The following is a 14,384-nucleotide window of genomic DNA, read 5'->3' as shown; positions in this document are numbered from 1 at the left end:
AATACATATATATATATATATATATATATATAATTTTTTTTTTTTTTTTTTTTTTTTAGTAAACTTAAGTACTTTCTGCCCAATTACGGGAGTCATTCAGCCCTGTCTAAGTAATTCCAATCACACTGTATTTCTCATTTACTGCAGTAGCCTCCAGCTTTCTAGTTTTACAATCTTTATGCATTAGCAAGCTTATCAAGGTGTAACAATAACCCCTCTCTCTGACTGTTCTGGCGCCAGACCCATAGTAGAATCAAATGGCTCTGTACCTAACCTTAATACCACAGAATGATTATGTCTGAACATTTTAATTTTGTAACCAAAAATATGACAAATGTAAATATTTGCTCAACTGTAACCAGCTGATTTATTTGCTACCGGGGTATTTAAAGAATACAACAATTCAATTACCGTATCTTAAGCCCTGTTTACATTATGTTTTGACCCTCTGTTTTGCTGATTTGCTTGGAAATAATACTGACATATATCTCAGATGGAAAGCTGCACCACAGTATAAGCCCCCAGTAGGATATTCAGCTTTAAGCGTTCATTTAATGTGTATATTTTTTTTACTATATACATTTGTGTGGTTCAGTCTACCAAGCTACACCATACTGGGCCAAAGTTGTTGGATGAATGGCAACTTATGCATAAGTTTGTCATATACCCTGGGAACTTTTCCCAAGCTCAATGATTCAGTGCTGTTATAGTAATACTTTAGAGACATTACTATAAAAATACAATAAATATACTTTTTTCTTATTTTTCAGAATGTTGGCCGAATGACATCTGGACAATAGCTATCGTCCTGACAGCTGAATTAAGACATTCTCTATTATATGCCATATTATGGAATTATTCTCCCCTAAAAGCACTGGCTCTTGAGAAAAACACTGTGCCTAATGGAATCACCTTACAAAAGCACAGGGACCCGCAGTGACATCCTAGAAAACACAGACTTAAGGAATTGAACATTTTATGTCAAATTTTGCCATTTTATGATGTGTTTTAGTGGCCAGCTGAGTACAAGCAATTGACTTCTGAACTCCTCCCTAGTCAGCTGGTAATGGCCTCCTATTGTGTTTTTCAATAGCCTTAGTGTATTGGCTTGCTTTGTTCATATGAACATGAAGCCTGCTGGGCACAGAACAAATTTTAATTTGTATCGCCAAAGACTATAGTGTACAGTCTGCCAACGTTCTGTAACTTGTGATGTGTAGCTCCTATATGTGCACAATACTTTTTCATTTCCCTTTTATGTCTGTGTGTCTAGTTTAAAATATAGGCAGAGTACTCAAGCTCAACAAGTGTATAATGGCACGATTTTTGTATGCATATCTGTTTTGTATGCAAATCTGTTTCATTATTTCAATTTTTCCTATCCAGCAGAAATGATTTCTATGACCTGTTGTGGTTGAATGCCCCATTTACACAAGTATGCTTTAGTGTCTCCTAAACAAATGTCCTGTACAAATTTCCTTCTTCCATGGAATCTAATCAATGTGCGCACCAGTCTCCAGCTTATTTAATCAATTTTCACACCGACCTTATGTGACCTCTGTTTCTGTAATGGTATTATGAAGGTAACCATCACTCCTATCGGGTGAAAAAGAGCTACAGAATAGCCTGCCACTATACCTCCTGTATCTCAGGACAGCTCCTGCTGTCTCAGTCTAGTGCCAGTAAAATAAACTACGACTTTTAGAGGCCTTCTGGGTAGAGATAAATGAACACTAGTACAGTAATTGCAGACCCTTTAAGAGAAAAAAAACAAAGGGTGTCATGGTGTGACTGAGTACGCAATGGAAGGATGAGGGCACATCAAAGACTACAAGACTTGTACAAAGCCACAATTTAATTGTCTTAAGTATGCATAAAGGCAACAATACCATGACAACAGTAGGCAACATGCTGTTGTATTATAGAGCAGCCAGTGAACAACACTGAAAACAGCTGACTTTGCTGACAGTGTAAAGTTTTGGGGCATCTTGTGAGCTATCAGTCTCTGTGAGCCGAACTTCTCTTCTGTCATTCTTTTATTTAGGACATTCCTGAATTAGGGTCACATTTTGGTCATCCTATGAAGGTCTAACAGATATACTTTCCCCAATCACAGTCTGATGGCAGCCCACACACTAAAAGGCAAAAAACCTAAGTATTTCAGAAGTTGCCACTGCATGACTATTATTACAGTTGTGTTTTAAATAACACAAAACTACATAGTTGTCACTGATACAAACAAGGAAGTAAGCGCTCCATAGAATAATATTGTTTGGACCCAGGAAGCGAGATTAAATTATAAATGAACTGCTCACCCTGGGCGGTTGTGTAATCACATACACAACAATGGAGTAGGTATATAGAATAGGTCTTCTGCTGCCCTCCGGAACATATACGGCAATGGATACTTGGCTTCAGAAGAACCCGGCTCACGGCGCTGATCGACCAGACAGGTAAATGGACTTGAAAGAGGATTTATTAACCGGAATGCAATGTGTTTTTCTGCACATGCACAGCTTCCTCAGGCATGAGGAAGCTGCGCATGCGCAGCGAAACGCATTGCATTCTGGTTAATAAATCCTCTTTCAAGTCCACTTACCTGTCTGGTCGATCAGCACCATTAGCCAGGTTCTTCTGAAGCCAAGTGTCCATTACTGATACAAACAGACATTTTCCAAGTAAAAATAGGTTCAAATATAAAAAAAAAGTTTCTATTTAGCTCACAAAAATGGAGTTCATGGCAAGTAGCACAAAAGGAGTAGCTAAGACAATTTACAAACTGCACCTGATTTATAAAGCAGACCTGTGCAGGAAAACTGTGTAAATGAGCACATGGCTACATAGGGTTAGTCATGAGAATTCCAGGCATACAGTTTTTTATTTTTATTTACTTCAATAGTCCTCTCCATTGGTAAGATATAAACCCAGGGGGTATTCCCCAACACAGCAAAAGCCCAGGTAAGTCTGGCCCATGTCCATGTCTTTATCACTGTCCCCCTGGTGCTTAAGATGCAAAGCAAGCTGCAACAAAAAAGTATGCTATAAATGTGGTGTAACCTATGAACACTGTTGATAAATGCCCTCCTATGTGCCATAGGGAGAATACAAGCCATTATAAATGATTGCAGATTATTAAGAAATACATTTTTGTTCTGTAATTATTTTTATTTCATTAATTTTATTTTATTTCAGATATGATTTTAACAGCATTTTATAGATCCAACAAGCCCCATTATAAAATGGACCAATAGACTAAACTGACCTAATTTACTTCTGTGGGAGAGTTTTCGTAGGCATGCTCTGGCTCTGTAACCTGTGTAGAGGTCATTTCACAGGGAGGACAAGGCTCTGACCATTACCTATTGGTGTGATTGCATCTTTATAAATATATATATTTATAAACCTGTCTGTGATGATAAGGAAGAGTCGTCTGAAAAGATAAAAAGTGACACCTGTACAGAACAGAAAGTGTCCACGGAATATTAGACTTAGTGGCCACATTGAAAGAGTTTAGGATAACTCTATACTATAGATAGTAAAATGGTAAAGAAAAAGGAAAAATATCGGCGAGAAACTCTTAAAAAAAATGTGTTTCACGTTTTCTGATGACACAGATTGAGCAGAGTGATGACGTGGTCTGTGCCTAGTGAGTGTGATTACAGCCAAAGCAGATGGGGCTAGAAGAGGAGGCCTCCCACCCGGGGGACTACTTATGAGCAGGCGGGAACACCTTTCAAACTTTGTATCTTCACCATTGCTGTCGGCAGGAACATTTCCTGGGCATGATAAGAAAGAAGATTTTACCATATATAATGCGTTGCCACATATAATATATGGTAAAATCTGATGCCCATTCACCTTTATGGTCATATATTTGTGCAGAGAGTGTTAAATAGACAGAGCAAACTGAAAAATTGTTCTGCTAAATCTTAATTTTTTAATATTTTAGAAAAAATTGCACATTATTGGAACAAAAAATCTCAAAATCATCAGTGTCAGACATTACATTTCTACAAACTATAATGCAAGACATAAATATAGAATTTTGTGTTTTATGTAGTTTGATCTCGTCTTTACTGATCTTTCTATGTCTATGTAACGGATGTTATCTCATAAATGCTAAGTGCATATTTTATTGCAGTTTCTCTGCGCATGCCAATACATGTCTGCTCTGATAGTAAAACAATCTTTATCTATAGTACATGATGCAGGCATGAATTAGTTCTACTAAAGATTTCATAAATGCTGTTATTACCCCATCTGATATTACACTATTATATGCTGCTATCAAAAAATGTACTATGCTAGGTTAAATAGATATTTCCACCCTAGGCATTTATAGCATATTCACAAGATAGACATGCTTGGCTGTTTCTGTTACTTCCATCAGTGGATAGAGAGATTCATAGATATGCAACCCAACGTGTTTGACCCGTCTCAACCCCCCCCCCCCCCCCACCCCGCAGTTGGCAGTGCTTTTTACTAATATGTATAGGCACCTTTACAGCTGACAGTCTACATCCCCAATCCCCCAGAAAATACACATTAGCACCTTGGAGGCAAAAGTGGAATGTAGTAGCTACAAACTAATTTTTAAAGGTGTGCAGTAGCCAATGGTCATGGTTGTCTCTGTCAGGAAAACAAAATAATTATACTTAATTTTATTACATTTAAATGGGCATTATGGTAATTAAAAAATATTTCTAATGTTCTTTGTTAAAAAAAAATTATGTTTTCTATGTTTTGTTTGTGTTTAAAAAAGCTTCCACTAGGTGTTTCCCTATTTGTCCAGAGCACATTTCCCCCCATCTCTTGCACAGACTTGCAAAATCAGGAATTGCAGTCTGAAGTGCTGAGGGGTGTGTGTGCAGCCTTATCCAATCATTGCTCACCTCACACTGAACTGCTCTGGGCTGGGTGTAGCAGAGTAAGGGAGGAAGTTCTCCCCTGTATGACTTCAGATGATGTCACACCTGCTGGGGAATGCCCCTTCCTAGTCTATGAATCTGTCTGAGACTGAGCAGAATATACAGAGCAATATCAAGGTAGAAAACTAAAAAATAATAATAATAATAATAAAGGCAGGGGTGGTTTATTATGATGGGGGCAGTGAACTGGGAGGATTATAAAATTTTAAGATTATGAGAGGTACTCTTTAACTACAGCAGGCCTGCCAGACAGCTGCTGTGAAGGCAAAAAAAGATTTTGAAGGACATCAAAAGAAGCACAGTTGCATATGACGAGAACATAGCTCTACCACTGAACTATTTCCAATATGTAGGCTATATTACTTGTAGCTTAGGGATAGGGTGCAAGAAAGACATGGGTACAGCTTGAGTGGATTTAAAGGCAGGCAACTAAAGTAATGAATGGATTGGGGGAATGGGTGGAATATAGTACCCCGAGAGGGATTTAATAACTATGTATAAATATATCAAAGGACAAGTATCACTCTGGTTCTGCTTTTCCTATTCCTCTGTTGACTATCGCTAAGGTATGGTTCGTGGTGTCGAGTAGGGTTCCGCAGCCTTTGGTATCTCCTAGGGCCCGCTTGTGGGGGAACGTACATTTACCTCACCTGCATGGGTTACAGGAGGCCAGTTTTTGGGGATCGCATGGTGTCAAATTTGTGATCCACTTGTTACCGGGAGGAGCAGGTGTTCCTATCCTTTCTGGACATGACAGAATGTTATGGCATCCCTGGAAGTGCCCTGTTCAGGTATTTTCAGCTCCGGCATGTAGTTCGGGCACAGTTTGGCTCCCTGACATTTACCCCAGTGTTCTCGGAGGTGGAGCTTCTCCTGGGCACCACAGATCTATCCAAACCCCTTACTCAGTCCTATGCTTTTCTCCAGTCCTTGGGGCCTAGCCCTTTCTCTCTGGCTTTTCCAAAATGGGTGGAGGATATTCCAGGTCTCTCTGAGGGTCAATGGAAGGAGGTTGAGGGCTCTTATTATGCCACTGTGGTTAGTAGCAGGGATATGCTGATTCAATCTAGATATGTCCTAAGGTCATGGTGATGGGGTTCCTAGCTGAACATTTGGAATTCCCCTTTATACTTGACCCCGTGGTGTGTCTGTTGGGGGTCATTAATGATCTGCTCTCTAGTACACATAGATGGATGCTGATCCGTCTTGTGTTGTTCTGTGCCTGTAAAGTGGTAGTGATGACATGGAAGGATAGCTACAACCCCCCCCCCCCCCCCCCCCGTTGTCTCTGGTGAATAAATATGTTCCGTTGTATCGGGCTCTATGTCTTAGTCGCAAATGCCCTAGGAAGTTTGATTGGGTATGGACTCCTTGGTTGTTGTTGGATGTTTTGGCTGACCCGCCAGATAGAGGGTCTCAGTAGGTTGTCGCAGGTTGCTACTGCAGTTACAGGGTCAGGGCTGGGGGAGGGGGGGTGCCGGGAAGAGTGTATGTTTGGATGTCTGATTGTCTGTCTGTGCTAAGCCTCCCTCAGTTAGGTCTCAGAATTGCCCCTCTGATACTTGGTTGCTCATTTTGCTGTACTCTCCCTCCTTGCTACTGTTATAGTGCTGGTCACTGTGGCCTCCTGGGAGTGCTATAGTCTGTGTTGTTTCTCACGCCATGTTGGCGCAGTTTGTTATTGAAAATTGAAAACCTTAAATAAATACTTAAAAAAAAAAAAAAAAAAAAAATATATATATATATATATATATATATATATATATATATATATATCTCAAAGGTGTAGACAGACCTTTCCCATAATGTATTTCTACCCAGGGAGGGGGCATCCTCCACCTCTAGAGGAAAGAAGTGGTAGACACCAAAACAGAAGGGAAGTCAGAGTGGTGAGGTTATGGAACTATTCATGAGGTCAAAAGGAGCCTGGGGGACTTTCTTGAGTGTAATAATATTCAACAGAAAGTTCCAAGTGCCAAGTTCCAGGTGCCAAGTGCCAAGAGAGTCTTGGCACTTGGAACTTGCTGTTGAATATTTCTGGAAAACAAGTGAATCTGTTAAAAAAAGATATAATATATATATATATATATATATATATATATATATATATATATATATATATATATATATATATATATATATATATATATATATGGAGACCTTATTATTCACCTCTGTCCTCTTAAACTACTCTCTTGTGTATTGGCATTTTATTGTGCTTTATTTGCATACAGAATGATAAAACTAATAATATCAATTTGTTATCAGTATATTATATTATTTACTAGAGTATGCATGAATTTTTTAGACCACCATTCTTCATTTTCAATGAATCCTGCAGAAATGATATTGTCGAATGCCATGACTATATTATCAATAACAGGGTTCATGAATCTATTATACTACTGGTGTACATTTGTTCATCTCATTTGTCATCCCCATTTACATTTCATTGAAAGCCCACCTTGGAGCAGAGAAGTTAAATTAGCACACAAATGTTGGCCAGCGCTACAGAAAGACATGGAACTTGTAACCCTACTCTGACCTTTTGCTAACCTTTGTGCTTGTCAAAGTCAGCTTTCTTTTGTTTGACTTTTGAGTTGGTTGGTGTTAAGATTACAGGTAGAAGGACAATGGATGCTATCATACAAATACCTCCTGCCCTACTTTTCATTTTACCTCTTGTGGTCTCCTAGTCTGGAATCTTATCACCTGGACATATACCAACAATGGCACAGAGGTGTATTCTATCCAGTAAAATAACCCATACTACAGACACAATATACGGCAAATGTATAATGGGTGGTATGAGTAAACAGCACATGATAAGTGCATGGCACTAATGATATTATACCCAACAGCCAAGTAATGCTCATAGTGTCTTTGTCATAAACAACAATGTATAGCAATATAATTTGAGCAAAAAGTAATTAACACATAAGGCCTTGTTCACATAATGAATGTTCTCTGCTAGATGAAGCTCCAATGCAAAATGACAGGAGTTGGGGGAGGGGGATACTGCATGTTCAGTATTTTTCTCCGCTCAACTCCACTAAAATAATGGACACCTAGCGGACCCCATTCAAACTCAATGGGATCAGTCAGAGCACAGTGCTGCCCATTGTGCTCCAACCTGTTTAGGGTCTGTTAGGTGCAAAAAGTTAGCATAATGGACCCAGAATGGGGTGGAGCACAGAAGTGTTGTGAACTTGGCCTAAACCAAAATTAGGCTGGTAACAATTTGCCCTTTGAGTGACTTTGTCTATGGGCACCATACTTGTAGAGCAAATATTTACAAAACTATTTTCTTTTATATTAGAAAACTTCAGTAAGCAGGAGTTAGTCTGTACTGCCTGTATGTGCCAAAAGAGAATATAATGAGTTTAATTTGGTATACGTCCCTTTGAAAACAACCATTTATAACAAAATGCTACATATAATAGTTTTCCTTTCTGGAAAAATATATATTAAGCATTGCATTACTATAAAAAGCTCCAGTATCAATTGTAGACTCAGAAAGAGGAAGTAAGAAGATCTATCCATGGCCAAGGCAATTCACAAAGAAGGGTTAAGGTAGGTTCTCATTAGCACTTCAAAACAGAGAACATGCTAGAGGGCCTTGAGGAAGTGTCTGAGCATTTGTATTATAAAGCAAAACTCTCTTGTAAACAGGCTCAAGAACATGAAAATTAAGAAGAGATATAAGTGCATCATTGCATGGATAAAGTTTACACTATAACATTGAATGTGCATATATGTAGAAATGGACACAAATTACAGATAATAATGACTTCTACTTCAATGTTACAGTCTGCCGAGCTTCTCTTTTGCCAAGTCATATATTTGATATCACTGACCATAATGACCCAGATTTACTAATACTGTCTAATTCTAACTCAAACAAGTGAAAACTTGTACCACACTTTTCAAAAGGTGCCAAGGCTGATTAATCTGACTTCTGTTCTAAGTGTAAACCAATTTTTTGGTGGATTTCTGGCTGAGCATAGACCATGACCCCTGTCAGCCCATGCCACACCATTTCCCGATAAGCCTCACCCCCTTGTCAGACGAGGCACAGTTTCTGTTCTATTTAGTGTGCTTTGCTTAATAAATATGTATTAATCGCTGTGCACCACAATTCTGGTGCATTTCAGTTCACAATTCTGGCACAGCAGCCTTAGAAAATCAGAATTAATATACTAATAAATAATCAAGTCATGAAAACAACATGATGATATAATTATTTTCCAATTAGCTGGGTGGATATAGAATTATTCCCCTTCTAGTTTCAAGGATGATAATGTGTGTATATCAAAATAAACTAGTTAATAGCCAAACACAAACAGTTAAATGTAAAGAATTAAACATTTGCAAGAAATCAAAGGAAAATGGGTATGCATCCACGATTGGTGGCACCAGTCATTCTACTGTCAGACAAGACTTTTCAGTTTTAGACAGACCTAAATATCCGTATATAAGTGAAAAACATCTGTACTTTTAACCTTTACTTAGCTCTATCAATAATATCTTACAATTTAACAAATGCTTTTATTTCATTGTACAGGCCCCTACATGCTACATTAAACTAGCCACCAACATACCATCTATAAATGACTTCCAATTCCCATTTACTGGTGCATAAAACTAAGTTCTTTAAAAGTTACTTTGTGGAGAGACTTCCTGGTCAAATCCATGACATCATACACATTCCAATGCAAAAGTGTGATATGGAATCTCCAAGGCCCCCTGGAAGTGGCAGCATGCCATAATAGAATTTATGTGTAGCAGCACTTAAAAGGTTAAATACTGTTAAACAAAAACACATTCCAAAACACACCCAAAATGGATGTTCTGTTCTCTGACAACAATATAAAAATGGAAGATGCAAAAGAATGAGGAGCCCCCTAGTTTCCATTATAGTTTAATGAAACATATATATAAAAATAAAAAAAAACAATGATGCCAGTCAGCACTACAATCCTCATAAGGACTATATACAGAACCTATTTTCTTACCTTGCAATTTGCTTGGTGGAGAAGAACTTGACTGCGTATGATGTGGAGACCCGTGTGACATAAGTGAATTCATGTTGTGTGGATGTGATGATCCGGTGCTATAGGCATCCATAGCTAGTTTCTGTCGAAATGCTTCTTCTTTCCGCCTGTTAGCAAACCAGTTATAAACACGAACTTCTGTCACTAAATTTGATCCCAAGCCATGTGCCTTCGATGGAGATACTCCTCGCTGTAGACATTCTGCTCTGTAAATGTAAATCACAAAGATGAGAAAATCTTACGTCTCCTTATTATAGTATTATTTTTGATGTTTTGTCTTGCTACCCAACAAGTTGGAGAATTACTAATGAAAGGGCAGTATTAAACTTTTGTGTTCATTATTTATTATTAGCATGGAATAAATTAACTATGTTAATGAACTAAATTAAAGACATTGTAAACATTTTTTCAGAAATCCTTCTTGGTCTGAAAAGAATGAGGATGAGAATCAGATGGAACGGTGTCAAATAAAACGGATTATAAATAAAGCTAACTGTGTGAGTGATGTGGCATACACAGGTTTACATACATTTGTGCGCTCTCAAGATTTGGCAGCATTTTTCATTACAGTCTTTTCACTGTATATTTTTAGTTATGTTTAGATAATGCTATCTTCACAAATAAAATTCTGCTCATGTATTTTGCTCAGGGTTTTTAATCAAATCCAGGGGTGGAACTGACACAAAAAAAGGTGAAAATATTTCTAAATAGTTTCTCTTTGTGTAGGTTCCACTCCTGGTCGTCTCTTTCTGTTATCTGAATTATTCTTGGAACAACAAGGTGATAAAGGTGCACTCGAGGCCCGCAGAAGTTCACCGGCTTTCCCCGGCTACCATTCCCGGAGGGAAGGTCGTACAGACTTGGTTCAGGGCTCCCCTGGTAGGTCTGGTTCTCCCCTACCAGCCCTCCCCTCCCGCAAAAAGGTGCAAATATTTCTAAATAGTTTCTCTTTGTGTAGGTTCCACTCCTGGTTCTCTCTTTCTGTTATCTGAATTATTCTTGGAACAACAAAGCTTAGGTCACTAACATTCTCTACAACTAACTCCCGGCACTTCTCATATCACAGGCAAATGCCTTGGATCCATCATTACCTGTTACACTCTTCTACCAAAGCCTCTCTTTCTTCTTTGCTGGGGTTCTTTTGTCTTTCATATGCTTGGTAGAGAATATGCTGGGAAGCAGGCCCCCATTTGAAGCGATTCCGTCTCATTTTCTTGTTGGCAGGTTCTGAGCAGGAATCCTCAGGCTGCCCTGTGCTTTGATTTTGTTGGGTAAACTCCGGAAAGAGAAACAGCAGCTGATCCTGACTGCTTTTGTCTGTCATATTTCCAGAACCCTGGACTGTTTGGTTGAATTCTGTAAAGAAAGGGGAAAATAAATCTAGCCATAGACCACACACATAAAGTAACATAATAAAAGACAATATTGCCACTGGTTTCATTTAGCTTAGGTTTAGATACAACCTAAGGTTGCCCTTAACCTCCACTCTAACAAAAGGTGTTTCACAAAAACTGAACAAGTTGGCATTGACATACTATTGATACTTGTTAGACAATGACGAGAAACAAGAAGTAACATGTAGTAAGTAAAGGTTTAAAACTTTCCTCTTTTTTTAGGGTAATAAAAAGTTATTTTCTAGTGACAATAGTTGAAGTTATCACAATTAACCACCAATAACTTATTATATAATATTTTAGAGTAGAGTAGCCATATAATAAGTTTACATTTGAATAAGAATCAATTTAAATTAGGGTATATTAATAGTTAATAGTTCCGGTATTGCTTTTAGTTTGACTATATGATTTGACAGTAAAAATGAATATTTTGGCCGAATGGTTGAGCAATTTTAGTATGGATGAAATTAATTTTAAAATAGGAACAATTTATTTGGAGCTTTTATTGGAGTTCGACCGACAATGTCAAAGTAGCAAAATGTGTAGGACACCTTGTAGTTTTGTGTCAATACTGATAATACAAAGATTTCAAAGCTACTGAACTTGCTTGTTAAATAGGAGTCCCCTGACCACCTTTTATTAGCCAGAGTGGCTACAGAATGAATATCCCTCTGGAATACTCAGCATGTCTGTGTAATACATGGACAGCCCATAGAATGTAATGGAAATGAGCGTTTGTTTCTTCTATAAAAGAAACAAGGGGACTTGAATACCTACTGCTGCATTCCCCAGTAGCAGTTTTAGAAACTATATGAAATAAAACCTATAGGAGGGTTAGGTTTTTACTTTAATACTTACGTCTTAGTATCTCCCTTTGCTTTCTGACATACCACGTATACAGAGCAGCACGCTTTTGGGTTTTCATGGGAGTCCCTTTGTTAAGATGTTGGGAAAGATGTGATTGGTTGAGTCCAGTAATATCAACCACTTCTCTTTGTGGAATGTTATGTTGCTGCATGTAGCCTTTAATCATCTTTGCAGCTCTCCATGGATCTTCACTGTAGAAGATATAAATAGTGATGTTAAGCAAATTATTGTAATTTTTCTGATTATTGTTACAGATGTCTTCTTCAATTAAGGCAGGTAGAGCTTAGAAGATATCAGAAAAAAAGTACCCTAAAACTGTTCTATAGAGACCGCTCTTTATCCTGTCATAAGCATTGTGGGACAATGCTCATTGACATCACAAACACAAATACATCAATGATGGGTTTCCTGATGCTCAGAAATTCTGGTAGATTATGATTTAGGAACAACACAGTGCATGATTGATTTCCCGTATTATATCCTATAGTTACCTACTGCAACCCATACTAATCTATTCTAGCCTAAACTAATCTAATCCTATACTAGTTATGCATAACACCATTTGTAGCCTCTGTAGCCCAGATTACAGTGCTGTATTTTATTGTGTTTATTGTTTGGCTGCAAATATGAATATTTCCCCAATAGCCAACTGGGTGGTAATTTTCTTTCGATTTTATAAGTCTCATGCTATCCTGAACTGAATCCCCCTCCCCTTTCTGGAAAAAAAAAGTTAATTGGTTATTAGGGAATATGTGCAGATTTGCCACCAAACAGTAATATCCTTTCATATCAGGAATAGGAGGGTGTGGGACATACAAACAAAATTTTAATTTCTGCATTAATGCAATAGGGATATTCCAATTAACACAAAACACATTAACATGACCAATATCTACATAAGGGTACACAAGGGTGATTTTCAAAGATGTTTTATTTTATTTTTATTTTTTTTGCAAGGCACATTTTCAAAAGAACTTAATCTTGTTTACGTAATGTGAGACAATTTTTTTAATAGGGGGTGTGGCCTCTGGAAAGGAAAGTAGGGCTTAAATTGCACCCAGAAAATATATAATATGCAGCAAAAAAATTTTTGCAAAAGGTGTTGCAGAGTTAAAGTAGACAGTTTAAGATACCCCAGATTTTTAAACAGCAAGTAAGACCAGTACCTCCTTTTAGTGCTATTTAAGCAACTAGTAATAAAATTGAGAAATTCAGACCTCTAGGCACAGTATTTTGTGCTAGTGCGTATGTGGGAAAAAATTATATGGGAGATGTGGCTGGTATCTAAATATAATGTGCTTTATTCAAATAAATTGCCAATATAGTCGGTAATAAAATTCAGTCTCTGAGCAGGGCCCTTGCTACAGAGATATTGATATATATAGGTCAAAAGCAGTATAGCATAATGCAACATAAAAAATGGTTTTAAAATGATGGTACCAGTCTTTGACAAGGAAAAAGTTAGAATCACTTGTAAAATGATGTATAATAAAAATAGAGTAAAAAATAGTAGCAGAGCTATAAATACAATTGTGGTTTGTAGCAGTCTAATGCGTAGGAATGAATACAATGAAATATAGCATTGTGCAGACTGGCACGGGTGCTGGTGCTCACAGCTCACCAGGCCTGGTAGAAATACCTGCAGTCTTCTTAGGTGTTTGTTCCGTCTTTGTTGTGGATATCCTGGCACGTAGGTCTGTGGCGGCAGGTGGCTCGGAGCTGCGTCCGGCCCAGGATGGATGAGTTCACAGCAGTGCGGATGTGGGATCGTGGGAGCAGGGATATGCAGATCACTCGCTGCGGCCGCTTCCTTGTGCTGTGGCAGTTACTCAGTGACTGGTGGTCCACTGAGCAGGGGACTCCAACGCTTGAGAATGGAGAATCAATCTTTGTAAAGAGTTAAAAAAGGCAAAGTGGATTGTTGGGTTATAGCTAATAGCCAGAGGAGTTTCAGGGAGTTCTCCCCGAATTAGCTGTCACCCAAAAATCCACTTTGCCTTTTTTAATTCTTGACAAGGATTGATTCTGGGTTGGTTATCGGCGGTGCCCTACACCATACAACCACATCCTGGCGTCACAAACACTAGGTGTTAACAACATCTTGCCCTAGGGTTTAATACCATCTGGCCCCACTACCTACA

General features: G+C 38.1%; 1 protein-coding gene across 3 annotated transcripts in view; it reads right to left on the bottom strand.

The window, feature by feature from the left end:
* Positions 1-14,384, bottom strand: part of HNF1B (HNF1 homeobox B) — a 134,945-nt gene that overhangs the window by 17,448 nt on the left and 103,113 nt on the right. For all 3 annotated transcript variants that reach the window (XM_056557554.1, XM_056557552.1, XM_056557553.1), the window contains 3 exons: positions 12,235-12,434; positions 11,074-11,338; positions 9,944-10,188 (listed from right to left, as the gene is read on the bottom strand). In XM_056557554.1, coding sequence (XP_056413529.1) covers positions 9,944-10,188; positions 11,074-11,338; positions 12,235-12,409 — 685 coding nt within the window. In that variant the 5' untranslated portion in view covers positions 12,410-12,434. The remainder of the gene's footprint in view (positions 1-9,943; positions 10,189-11,073; positions 11,339-12,234; positions 12,435-14,384) is intronic.

Source organism: Hyla sarda, chromosome 2 (genome assembly GCF_029499605.1).
Source record: "Hyla sarda isolate aHylSar1 chromosome 2, aHylSar1.hap1, whole genome shotgun sequence".
Lineage (NCBI taxonomy): Eukaryota > Metazoa > Chordata > Amphibia > Anura > Hylidae > Hyla > Hyla sarda.
Note: the sequence above shows the minus strand (reverse complement) of the source record. Positions and strands in the feature narration are given on the sequence as shown.